This window comes from Anopheles moucheti, chromosome 2 (genome assembly GCF_943734755.1).
Source record: "Anopheles moucheti chromosome 2, idAnoMoucSN_F20_07, whole genome shotgun sequence".
In the NCBI taxonomy this organism is placed as follows: Eukaryota; Metazoa; Arthropoda; class Insecta; order Diptera; family Culicidae; genus Anopheles; species Anopheles moucheti.
Window position 1 is genome coordinate 19,381,101 of NC_069140.1, and position 13,625 is coordinate 19,394,725.

General features: G+C 42.2%; 2 protein-coding genes across 2 annotated transcripts; both read left to right on the forward strand.

Moving 5' to 3' along the window:
• Positions 1 to 8,161: 8,161 nt before the first annotated feature.
• LOC128299284 (cytochrome P450 4C1-like) lies at positions 8,162 to 9,960 on the forward strand. The gene is made up of 5 exons (XM_053035194.1): positions 8,162 to 8,510; positions 8,578 to 8,836; positions 8,917 to 9,043; positions 9,102 to 9,275; positions 9,349 to 9,960. Exons 1-5 carry the CDS (start codon positions 8,162 to 8,164, stop codon positions 9,958 to 9,960), a joined length of 1,521 nt encoding a protein of 506 aa, XP_052891154.1.
• Positions 9,961 to 11,249: 1,289 nt separating this feature from the next.
• LOC128299285 (cytochrome P450 4C1-like) lies at positions 11,250 to 13,037 on the forward strand. The gene is made up of 5 exons (XM_053035195.1): positions 11,250 to 11,598; positions 11,655 to 11,913; positions 11,994 to 12,120; positions 12,179 to 12,352; positions 12,426 to 13,037. Exons 1-5 carry the CDS (start codon positions 11,250 to 11,252, stop codon positions 13,035 to 13,037), a joined length of 1,521 nt encoding a protein of 506 aa, XP_052891155.1.
• The last annotated feature ends 588 nt before the right edge of the window (positions 13,038 to 13,625 follow it).

The window sequence follows — 13,625 nt, forward strand, 5'->3', positions numbered from 1 at the left end:
GGGGTCAGGTGGAAGGGTGGGGGTGGATGGTGGTATGATGTAGGAAGAGGGTTGGGGGGTTGGTTTTGTGCCCGTATTCGTTGATGGGGCCCGATGTCGTAGCGGGAGCGTTCTCTCTGCCAGACTGGCTGTGCGCTATCTCGAACAGACTCGTGTGTGCACGGTGAAATCATCGGTTTGGCCCGTACACAGAGCCGCATTCGAGTCAGCAGTCGATGTAGTGCTCACAATAATGCTCTTGCTGCCGTGTGCCAGCATGCTCTCTGCGGCACTGGCACTCGTACATTGGTACTGCTCGGTTGATGATGGCGCAAGATGGCGACCGAGACTGTTCGAAAAATCGATTTATATATGTCGTATGAACAGGTTTTATGAGATTAGTATTTTTTTATGTGTTAATGATTAAAAGCACACATGGAAGAAAGTTTTGTATCAGGTGTTGTTTAAATATTTCTATTTCCAAAAGACTACCAGCGAGTGGTTTAATATTGTCATTTGGCTCTACTCTCTCTAAACGGATTGGGTGGATAATTGTGAGCGAATTTTTTGAATCGTAACAGTCGTTAAAATTTAAATTTGTTTGATCAGGTAAAACTTAAAAATACTTTAGAATAGACAAAAAATGAGTACTCATGAGTACTAAGATCACCTGTAAGCTTGTTCGTAGGTAAACTACAATTCGTCTAATCATAATTTAAATTCAAATGTATATGCTATGTAAGCGAGGCTTTTCGGTTTTGTAACAAACTTAACTGATATAAATATAATAATACCGCACTATTTGGAATATAATACATCGCAGCCATTGTTAGTTCATCCTAGTAACATTTAATAATCATTGTTACTACATAAGTCGCAAGCACACTTACGATAGATGTGAAAAAAACGCTTCCACTAAAGTGGATAAAGTAATATTAACCCTTATTTATATTTTTATTTATATAAAACTTTTGTTGTGATTGAGAAAATATCGAAGAAAACCATTCTTGCAAAAGAGGAACTAATAATCGAAGCAAGAAAACACATGCTCGATTGTTTCAACACGATGCGAACGAAGCATAAATTCGATAATCACTTGTTGGTTTGATGCAAAACCGGGTGCACTCCTTCCATAGGGAACCATGTTCATGGCCCACGGCGTGCAGCCCCGAAGGAACGTTCAAGTGGACACGAATGCTTCTAATGTTTGGTTTATGCTTACGGAAAACCGCCGTTCCGCTTCGTTTGAAGTGGCAAATACCAGGACGCAAATGATGCAATAACAATATTTCTTTACGAACCACTTACGATTCGGTGGTCATTATGCATGTTTTTCCGTGTGAAGAGCATAATGGTATTTGGTAGTGTTTGGGTAATTGATTCGTTAGCTTCAAGTGGTCGCCATCGAATGGCTGTTGCGAAGCAATGCGTGTTCTTGCCCGATTGAAGATACACTGTAGGATAAGGAAATGCTTTCATTTTGACTTATTACTAAACTTGGATGCACAGTGTAATTTAAGAAATTAATTAGAAATGCTAATGATTTTGCATTATTTAATGTAGCTGCTTATAAGGGTGATTTCAAAAAAGGAAATATACATTTTCTGTAGTGTTCACTTACCTGTAGTTTGGAAAATTCTACAGCTCAACGTGTGGATAAAAGCCTGAAAGAAAGAAACAAAAATTAATAAACCACTATGCTATAGAAAGGTGCAGCATAAATGGATCTAGCAACGGTAACATCATGAATATAATAATGTATGAATTATCTTCAAAGCCTGTAAAGCACTTTTTTTACTACAAAAATCATCAAATTTGCTTACCCGAGTCAAAGATTAAGCATCCGGTAAAGAACATAAAAATTTACGTAGTCCATTCAACGACCCTCCCGGGCTCATTTGGGTTTTTAATGACAAGCGCGAATAATTTAGATGCGTTATGATGTACCATTTAAGGACCTATCTCCCATAGAAGATAAGCTTTTATTCCCATTTAACATCACTAAACTCGGAGAATGATTTCTGGAAAATTTTAACCAAAGTACCGCCTGCTAAAACATTTACCAAATTACTTACGCACATCGAGTAATGTTTAGGTGTTTGTAACGTTTCGCAGTATATGCAGTCACGTGAGAAATCGAATGGAAATATGACGGAGATTATTTAAAGCAAGGGAACAGGAGCATAGCTTTCGGATCGTTGGGTCTTCACCGATATTTGGCTGTGTGCACAAATGCGGAGAAAGACAACATTGCGGGGAAAGGTTAAAATAAGGCAATCTGTATGCATGGGAAACTGACCCTAACATCAAATTTGGGTAGATTGTTTTATAGCTGTACCCGAGTTTTTGAATGTTATTAATTTGCTTCATCTTTACTATGAGTGGGCCAAGAAGAGGGGAAATATCCTTCGTGGATTACCTTGCTTTAATTTTGCCCTCTACGAAGGTTCCCTGAATTAGTGATATATTTTCCAAGGATTACTTATTACTAATTATTGAAATAGATTCAAAAGTGTTTTATCGGCGACTGAGGTAAATGAGTGATTGTTTCAACTAGAAACTACGTAATTCGTTGATAAACATCGGAAATTCCATTGGTTAAACACATAAATGGTTAAACGATTTGGCTTAATTTTTTTTTCAAAATAATCTGACCTTCTTTCTTCATTTGTTTAGGAAATGAAAAACAGCATATCGCCTGTGAATGGCAAAATCGAAAATAACAACAAAGAGAATATTTGGAAACTGAATAAAGTATTCCGTAACATGACTGCATTAAAAATTATTTACGATTTGTTATGACAGGATACGATGAAATTTACTTTTTTGTAGTATTTATCAGTTATTTATAATAAAAGTTGCAGTTGCTTCCAAGGAATATAGCTATATATGGATATGGATATATAAATATATATGAAGCCATCAATTTTATTCAATCATATCCATCAATCGGTGCCAATTAAAAGAGCTACACGAACACGTAAACGCCATTTTCTAGCCCAACAATCAAGTTGCCATAGCAGTAATCAAATAAACCACTCAAATGGCACCACTCGCATGCCAAACAGACGTGTAATGCACTTCATACAGTAACGTTTTCCGTTCGTTCCAGGGTTGTTGTCCTGACGCGAGCCACGGCGAGAAGTCCCCTCAACCGAAACCAACAGTGACGACTCATTCATTACCATCATTAGTTAGTCATTCACGGATATTCACGCCCCGATACCACGTTTTTTTCTCTTTTCCTCTATTCACGCGTTTTAACGAAGGGTATCTAGGACTAGGTTAAAAATAGCACGAGCATGGCACACGGTTGGAGGTCTAGAGTCCTATGAAAACACATGCAGATTAACTTTTGAGGGACGGTTAGAGAGCCACCAAGGGGAAACAGGAATCATCAACGGGGTACAGATAAATGGTTTTAAGTCCTGCTGTTAGGCTCAAGCATAATGTCGTGTAGTGGGGTAGAGTGTCTTCGTGTGCCCAATTGGGAAACAATGAATGTAGCGAGAAAATCGGTACCAAATGTTCTAGGGTGATGACAAATGCAGGTCGAGTTTGCCATCAGTTATTAATTTTTAACATTTCGTGCACTAGACTAGGCTAGGTGTATTGCATGTAATATGAACCTCAGAAATGAGAAACACTAGGGTCCCAAGTTTGAAAATTGTCGTACCCGTCGAAGGGAGAGTTCTCCTACAATTTGGTGCCATGTGACAAAGAATGTATTCCCCTGTAGCTTTTACGAAAAGTTCCAACATTGTATTTGTTGCGAAAGGTAACCTCAAATAAAGATCTTGTTCTGGCTTCGAAAAAAGGTCATACTTTTTCTACTACAAGTAAGAAGCCTTCTCGTAGGAAGAGGGTCATCTACACGATGTGTCGAAATCGGCTACAACGCGAACGATGCCTCGCTACGGAAGCATACGTAATGGGAGTTATAAATTATTCATTTCCTCTGGGTCATTGATGGCAACAATCGGCACCAGCGATCGGAGAGCGATTGTCACATGGCCGATAGTTCAGTTATTCCCTAAACGGATTAGGTACTCGGATCCCAGAACCATACACGTCCCTACCCTTCCTTACCGGCTGGATGAATAATTGAACGTCGGCCGATAGAAATGCACGAGATGCTAACCTAGAAAATGGTTAGATGATAAGCAACAATCGAGGTCAAACCGTACGATGGCCCCGATTTTATTGCGCCACGCAATTGGTTCTCTCTTCCGGCATTCGTTTCCAAGCCTAACGGCTGGTAGGTTCAGCAATCACCAAATCGATCCAAGAGAAGAATAAAAATTCGGCGGAAAAAATCCAGAAATTGCACTTCCTCAGTAGCAGCCGCATCCGGTAGCAAGAAGTAATTACTTTAAAAGTCTTTAGGCACGAACAAACTGGACGCACGTGCCAAGGGGATCTTGTTCGTAGGGGATAGGGGCATACCATTTTATCAATCGATAAGCAGCTGCCGGCCAGCCGGCATCGTGGTAAAGATACCAATATCGGACCCTCCAACATTATTCTCCCGGGTTTCCGTCTATTTCCTCTTTCTATACTTTTGACCAGAATCAATTTGCACCATTGCTGGCTGTCAAAAAAATTGATAACATCTCAACCCATCGCTCTGTGAAACGCACGTGCAAGGGATCAAAATTCTTCACCCCTTAGTTCTGCCCTCCATGATATTCCGTGCTAGGCATATTGTGCAGAAGGGATTTTACTTGTAGTTATTCGTTAATGCACCACTCCTACTGCAAAAATAAGCTACAATCTTAATCCGACAAACCGGGATTACATCCCGAATCGCATAAAGCATGATAAAAATTGCGTGCAAGGCGACGGCCTGCTGAGGATGAGTGGTGTCAGGCGCACGCAAGGAAGAAAGCACATAATGAAAATGCGTTCCGGCCGAGCGGCTATGAAAGCGATCCTCCCAGCAGACGAAGAAAGACCGAGCAAGAATTGGCCAAAGGTAAGCTGGCATTGTATGTGAGTGAGTATGGGCAGGTGAGACGGTTAGTAAGGAACAGCATAAGGAATAAGGCATGCTATCGAAATCGCACAAGAGTTCCGAGGAAGATTCGGGTCCGTGGTAGGGTGCCGTCTGATGATGGAACTTCATCCATTTGGTGCACCCGAACGGATTCAATCGTTCCTGCAATCGGGAATAATGTGAGAAGTTTGAGGTTTCGGCAAGGAAGTGCCTTCGGAAGAATGGCGATCCTATGGTAACGATGCGACCAGACGAGGCGTAATGCATGCGCACCGGAGCAATCGGTACGAGTCTTACACGGTTTTATGTCTGGTTGATTACTGCAGAAGTTCACCAGTAAAATGGATGAGAAACTTTTGTTTGCCATCGCTGGCAGGAAGTAGCGCACAACAGTGGGAAAAGCTTGTAGGCAAAAACGGAACCACATGGTGAGTAAGGATTCGCTAAATTAGGGATTCTTCACGAGGACTTATTTCTCTCGGCAAAGTTCGATGAAGGCCAGCGCAGCACAGGACGATATGTCGTTTCCTGCGTGGAGTTGGTCTTTTACGTGATGAGTCACCATGTTGGGTCGATTGATCGTTATAGATAAAGTAGGATTTGTGGGCATCAATGCTATAAGCATACTTCTGACATTTAGAAAAGTTTGGTACTAGTGTAAGAAATAGATTTCAGACCGGTTGTGGTAGCTAGAATATTAAGAGCAAGAATACGTGCAAACTAATGCGAACTCCTGTAACAAGAAAACCCTGGTACATCTCTAAACTGAACATCGTTAGAAAGGAATAGGATTTGTACCAAGCTTAAGGAAACCTCTGTAAAAAATGCGCAATATATCTCTCTGCACGCTTTCCATCTGTTGCGTTTCGAAAGACACCTTTCTATCACTGGTTTGCTACCTGGGTTGACCTCTCCAAACGACGCTTCTAACATAAACATTTACCATCTGTCGGTGACCCAAGGGCTAGGACCATAGTTTGCTAGGAAGATGAAGTGCGTCCCATTAAGGGATTAGGCTTTGCATGCTTGTAACGTGATCGTTTTGATAGTTTCGTTCAATTCTCCAACACCGCCCATGGTAGCCACCGTTCGACAGTTTGGTAAGGCTCCCTGTTGCGTCGGCAAAGCGTACGAATTCAAACCACTAGCCTTCGTCCAGCAAACGATAAAACGGCCGGTTCACCTAAATACACTCGCCACAAACACACCTGGCCATTGAGGATATCGGATACGAGCAATGTCCGCGCACCCGAAGGTACCAATTAGAATGACGGGTCCTCAGTAGTTCAGCCCTCGGCAGATTGGTACCTTTTGCGGCAGTTTTCAAGCAAAGGCTTGAAGATGGCATGGTGCAAAAATGCATTTTTTGTGTCCAGGCCATGTTGTGTATCGAGCTGGGTAGCATTGGAAGCCTTATTTGCCGCGATTGACTTGACCATTGCCAACATAGGGTGTCCGTACTCGAAGCATCATTTGCTGTGTTCGCCCTTTTTCGGTGTGCATCCGTTGTGTTTCGCTGTTCCTTCCCACAAGCACTACACGACGAACGATCGGTTGAATTTATGTTGCAGACGGTTCGTTTTTCGTGTCTCTGTTTGTTCCTGGTTTGTCTGAAAATCGTTCGCAACAGCGTGCATCTATCCAGCACCAGCGGGCATCCGTGGCAGGTAATCGACCTGACCAAGCATGAAATGAAACAGCGAACAGTAAAACAGCCCGCATGAAAAAAATCAACCCGCAGCGGCTGTGAGTGCCGGCTGCTGACCGAAATCGTTCGGCCGTGTTCAGGGAGCAACCTGATTTTCAACCAGATTCATTCCCTGCTCTCCTTATTGAAGAATCCCATCGGAAGGATGCACGGATGGGAAGGTGAGCTTCGAACTCACAATGCCGTAGAAGAGCGAACTGTTCGATACATAATGCTAAGCAGCGAACGAAAGAAAAGGGCAAGGAGATGTGAGCGAATCATCATTTCGTACCGTAATGTAGCAGCATTTTTGGAAGCTGTAACCGGCCAGGACCGGTCGTGTACGAAGACGATGCGTAGGAAGAAAGGAAGACATAAAGACAGAATGCGGAGCAATAACAAAAAAAAACCGGTGAGCAGATGTTCGAGTTCTTCAACCAAAAAGCGAACGCGGCACCGGGTTGTGGTACAGATTGATCGAGGTTTCGGGGATTTTATTTTTATGGCGTACAATGTTTTTGAGGTTAGCAGCAGGCACTCGCTCGGGTGGATCTAAATTGTTGTCTTAAAGATGTGCCAGTCCAGCCGTCGTTTATTGCGTATGTTTTTATTTCCACCAAACCGGGTTGCGTGTTCAGCTTAATCTCTAGACAGTGTATCAATTTTAAGAGCTGTTCGGTTAAAAAAATGTCACTTGCAATCCTTTCAACCCAGCAACCCAGCAAGGAAACGTTCAGTGTCACGTAATTGGTTGAAGGCTCTTGATGCTACATATCCTTATTTGTATGTTACCAGTACCGGTCCTAAATCCCGACGACAGTACCGGTCCTAAATCCCGTACGCTTTGTTTCGTACGCAGGACTGACTATGCACAAAAACAAACAATTGTCGAATTATAATACGCTGCATACGTCAGTTAACAATTCATTCAACCTTCTCTATGCATCGCTCTACAATCGGATTGTACTTTCTGTTACTGTTGTTACTGCCTTCAACTGTTGATCACTTGGCTGAATAATGATATCGAGATGCCTTAGCAAACATGTACTTGCCGAATATTACCGGAAGTTTACAGGGATTGATGATCTTTTTAATATGGAGTGGATAGTCCGACGCAGGCTTGATCATCGCGAGTCATTGATGGCTTGAAGCGAATAGAATGGCCTCGATGAATCTGATACATATTCTGTAAGCAGCTGTGTAATGCAGCTCTCACCAGTTATCGTGAGAGAGGAACTTGCTACTACTGCATTAAAATGCGAGACGTCGCTACCATTTGATCATCTGCAAATACGATCATCCACCGCTATCATCGAATCGCTATCCATGTTGCATTGCATCGCGTGTGATAACGACGTATGATTCGATCATTGTGGTCGGTGATTCAACGTTAGTGACGTGTGATTCGAAAGTAGCTGAGTTTAGGTGTATTTATTTCCCCAAACGCCTAGCGACTAGTCCAGTTGAGACAGAACAGCGCAATAGTGACGATCGATAAGATGTGGTGGCTTTGGTTGATTTTGGTGCTTGCAGTAGTGGGACTTTCACATTGCTGGATTCTTCAACGACATAGTTTTGCAAAACATCTACCAACCATGCAACCGTATTATCCTATCATTGGAAATGGTCAGCTATTTATGGGCAAGTCGCGTGTGAAACTCTTCAACACAGTTGTGCAACCGTTTCAAGAGTTTGGCGGTTGGTTTAAAATTTGGCTCGGTCCTAAGCTGGTCCTGTGCACATCACATCCAGACATCATGAACGCAGTGCTCACACATCCGCAGTGTCTTGAAAAGCCGTTTTTCTATGATTTCATGAAAGTGGAACATGGAATATTTGCCGGACATTGTATGTGACACTGTGGCTGACTCGGATAAGGAGGAAAGTCTGAACAAACAATATTGCTCTTTTACAGATCACCCATGGAAGACTCAACGCAAGGCACTCAATCCGGCATTCAACACGCGTATATTGCACAGTTTTATCCCCGTGTTTGTGAAATATTCGAAGCTGATGGTTCAAAATATGGAGAATAGCATTGGCGAAGGTGCACAACGGTTATCCATCTTTCCCTTCATAAGCAAGTGTTCGCTGGAGATGGTTTGTGGTACTACGATAGGGTGCGATGTGTTGGAGCAACCTGGCAAGGAAACGTTCGTAGAAAATTTGGACCGGTAATATATATTGCGTGCAGCTTTGTGAATAGTTCTATTGCGCCTAATATGTTAAACAATATTTTTAATCACTTCTGTAGATATTTTGAACAGATAGCGAAACGCATGCTGAATATTCATCACTATATAGAAATTCTTTATCGATTTACTAAAGACTATATCGCAGAAACTGAGTGCCGTACTTCCTTTTACAGTTTCTGCGAGTCGGTAAGTGCATTTGTGCATCAATTAATTACGTTCATACAATAAAACTTATGTCCCCTAGGTAATAGAAAAAGCCAAATCACGTAGAGTTCAGACCAATGATGACTTTGCTGACGAATGTGTGGATTATAAGCGACCACAAATATTTGCCGATCAACTATTGTCCGCGCAACACAATGGGAATCCTTTTACAGACATAGAAATCCGGCACAATATCTTTTCGATGATCGCAGCAGTACGTATCGGTGGTTTCGAATAATTGTTCTCCCAGGATATAAACAACTTAACATCTTCAATCTTTATTACAGGGAAACGACACCACAGCACTACAGGTTACGCACATCTGTCTGTTTCTGGCCATGTTTCCGGACGTTCAGGAGCGAGTGTACCGTGAGGTGCTGGATGTCTTTCCTGACCCGGAACAGGATATTACGCCGGAGGATCTGATGCAGCTCAACTACATGGAGCGCGTAATAAAGGAAAGTCTTCGGCTAGCGCCATCCGGACCAAACATTGCACGGCAAACAATGCAGGACATAGAAATAGCAGATCTTCACATTCCGAAGGGCAGTCTCATAGCGATGAGCATTTTCTCAATGCACCGTCGTAAAGATGTTTGGGGACCTGATGCTGACATGTTTGATCCGGATCGGTTCCTACCGGAACGTAGCGTTGGACGGAATGTAAACACATTTATTCCGTTCAGTGCAGGATCGCGGAATTGTATTGGATCGCGTTATGCAATGCTTGCTATGAAAGTGATGTTGTCAAGTTTACTGAGAAGGTTGCGTTTACGATCGAACTTAAAAATGAATGAATTAAAATTTAGGTTCGATTTAACCCTTAAGCAGGAATCAGATTATGTTGTCGTTGTAGAAAAACGACAAGAAATACGTGAGAAGTCAACAGTTGTCGTTTAATTCTATGTTTGATTTCATATTTCAAATGTGTAATTTTTTATCAACAAAAATTTCAAATAAATATATTTGTGTTTAAGCTATGTAAGAAATTCTTGTACTCTGTAGCAAAGTTCGTGTCATCAGTTAACTGTTTTTTTTTTTCAAAACGTTCAATACGTCACGTAATGAAAAAAGGAACTTAACTAATCTATTTTATCAAGCTACTTATAACGCTAACTTACTTACTGATTAGGCGCTACAACCGCTTCCAGGATTTTCCCTGCTGCAAGGATCCTCCAAACCGCATACTTTCTAGTACCGTTCTCTGCTAATCCACTATCCTGGCTTTTTTGTGGACACATCAACGCCATCACTCCATCTCAGTTTGGGCAAACCACGCGATTTATGATCGACGCGAACCAGTCGATTTCTGATCAATAGTGATCAAGACCTACCGCATGGCGAAGATCTGATCAGTGATTGATTCCCCGTTTTGGGATCCTCTATGATAGTTTCGAACTATCTTTTCGAGAAATGGGACAAGACGATCTTGTAGTACAAACGAGAATCTTGTAGGCGGTATTCAACACCAATTCAAGATTCCAATCGCAGAGCATCGATTCTTTATCCGATACCTGAGTAATAATTCGACGCAATTCAGTTTCTAGTTCTGCACCTCCATTTTTTATCCGTGGAGCCTATAGCTGCTCGTTGAACTAATCGTTTTGTTATCCATCAAAATACTGAGTTCAACATGCGAGGACCTCTGGCTGGTAAATGACCAGATCTCCATCCTTATTTCAACAGCAGGACACCTTAAATGTGAAGATGTTTAGGTGTTCTGCTATCTCTTGGTAAAACTTTCTCCCAAATCCGTATATCCGTAAAAACACTCGGTGCGCTAGACTGCATGAAATATTTCGCCCGATCGACATCAATTCACTGCATGAAGGTGTAAAAGAATAATTTGGTGATGAACCCTACCCTCCGTTGCGTGAGACGTTTGCGAAATTCATACGCTATCGATGATTTTATGCAATCACAGCGCATTCTAGTGAATAAATCAAATCAAGTTCAGTTACGTTCGAATTGATCATCTGCAAATACGATCATCCACCGCTATCATCGAATCACTATCAATGTGCTTGAATCGCGTGTGTTAGCGGCGTGTACTTCGATCATTGTGACCGGTGATTAAATCTTAGTGACGTGTGATTCGAAAGTAGCTGAGTTTAGGTGTATTTATTTCCCCAAACGCCTAGCGACTAGTCCAGTTGAGACAGAACAGCGCAATAGTGACGATCGATAAGATGTGGTGGCTTTGGTTGATTTTGGTGATTGCAGTAGTGGGACTTTCACATTGCTGGATTCTTCAACGACATAGTTTTGCAAAACATCTACCGACCATGCAACCGTATTATCCTATCATTGGAAATGGTCAGCTATTTATGGGCAAGTCGCGTGTGAAACTCTTCAACGCACTTATTCAACCGTTTCAAGAATTTGGCGGTTGGTTTAAAATTTGGCTCGGTCCTAAGCTGGTCCTGTGCACATCACATCCAGACATCATGAACGCAGTGCTCACACATCCGCAGTGTCTTGAAAAGCCGTTTCTCTATGACTTCGTGAAACTGGAGCATGGAATATTTGCCGGACATTGTATGTGTCACCATGGCACCAGGAAAGTCTGAACAAACAATATTGCTCTTTTACAGATCACCCATGGAAGACTCAACGCAAGGCACTCAATCCGGCATTCAACACGCGTATATTGCACAGTTTTATTCCCGTGTTTGTGAAATGTTCGAAGCTGATGGTTCAAAATATGGAGAATAGCATTGGCGAAGGTGCACAACGGTTATCCATCTTTCCCTTCATAAGCAAGTGTTCGCTGGAGATGGTTTGTGGTACTACGATAGGGTGCGATGTGTTGGAGCAACCTGGCAAGGAAACGTTCGTAGAAAATTTGGACCGGTAATATATATTGCGTGCAGCTTTGTGAATAGTTCTATTGCGCCTAATATGTTAAACAATATTTTTAATCACTTCTGTAGATGTTTTGAACTGGTTGCGAAACGTATGTTTAATATCCATCACTATATAGAAATTCTTTATCGATTCACCAAAGACTATATCGCAGAATCTGACCTGCGTGCTTCCTGTTACCGTTTCTGCGAGTCGGTAAGTGCATTTGTCCATCATATAATTACGTTCAAACAATAAAACTTATGTCCACTAGGTGATAGAAAAAGCCAAAGCACGTAGAGTTCAGACCAATGATGACTTTGCTGACGAATGTGTGGATTATAAGCGACCACAAATATTTGCCGATCAACTATTGTCCGCGCAACACAATGGGAATCCTTTTACAGACATAGAAATCCGGCACAATATCTTTTCGATGATCGCAGCAGTACGTATCGGTGGCTTCGGATCATCGTTCACACAGGATATAAACAACTTAACATCTTCAATCTATATTGCAGGGAAACGACACCACAGCACTACAGGTTACGCACATCTGTCTGTTTCTGGCCATGTTTCCGGACGTTCAGGAGCGAGTGTACCGTGAGGTGCTCGATGTCTTTCCTGACCCGGAACAGGATATTACGCCGGAGGATCTGATGCAGCTCACCTACATGGAGCGCGTAATAAAGGAAAGTCTTCGGCTAGCGTCATCCGGACCAAACATTGCACGGCAAACAATGCAGGACATAGAAATAGCAGATCTTCACATTCCGAAGGGCAGCCTCATAATGTTGAGCATTTTCTCAATGCACCGTCGTAAAGATGTTTGGGGACCTGATGCTGACATGTTTGATCCGGATCGGTTCCTACCGGAACGTAGCGTTGGACGGAATGTAAACACATTTATTCCGTTCAGTGCAGGATCGCGGAATTGTATTGGATCGCGTTATGCAATGCTTGCTATGAAAGTGATGTTGTCAAGTTTACTGAGAAGGTTGCGTTTACGATCGAACTTAAAAATGAATGAATTAAAATTTAGGTTCGATTTAACCCTTAAGCTGGAATCAGATTATGTTGTCGTTGTAGAAAAACGACAAGAAATACGTGAGAAGTCAGCTGTTGTCGTTTAATGCATTGTTTTATTTCATATTTCGAATGTGTAACATTTTATCAATAAAAGACGCTAGTACTCTAGCGCGAGTTAGCAACTGCGACAATTGCTGACCATCGCTGTATCGGCAATACACGAGTTAGCAACTGCGACAATTGCTGACCGTCGCTGAATCGTCAATACACGGGTTAACGTTTGGAGTTAACCTAGTTTCCAGCGGTCTCGGATCAGCACATCGGCGTTGGTTGGACATTTATGCAAAATTAATAAATTAGTTCGTATCTGGCAATCGACGGTCTCACACCCTTTTCTTAAAGAAAGAAATCTAACTCGCGTATCTTAACATCAATGGCGTTGTTGATGCTGACCTTTGACCCAAGATAGGTGAAATTGTGGACGACTTGGAGAGTGCGCTCCTTAGACAAACGCTTGTTGATAGCAAAGGCCCTGAGAGTTTTCCAGCCACTATCACCTGGCATGTAACGTTGGTCATTGTCATTCGTATAAGTCTTGTAAGTTCGGCTGGGATTCCAAAAGCGCTCTTTGTGTCGTGCAGTTTTACCCTGGTTATGCTATCGAACGCGACCTAGAAATCGATTTCTGATCA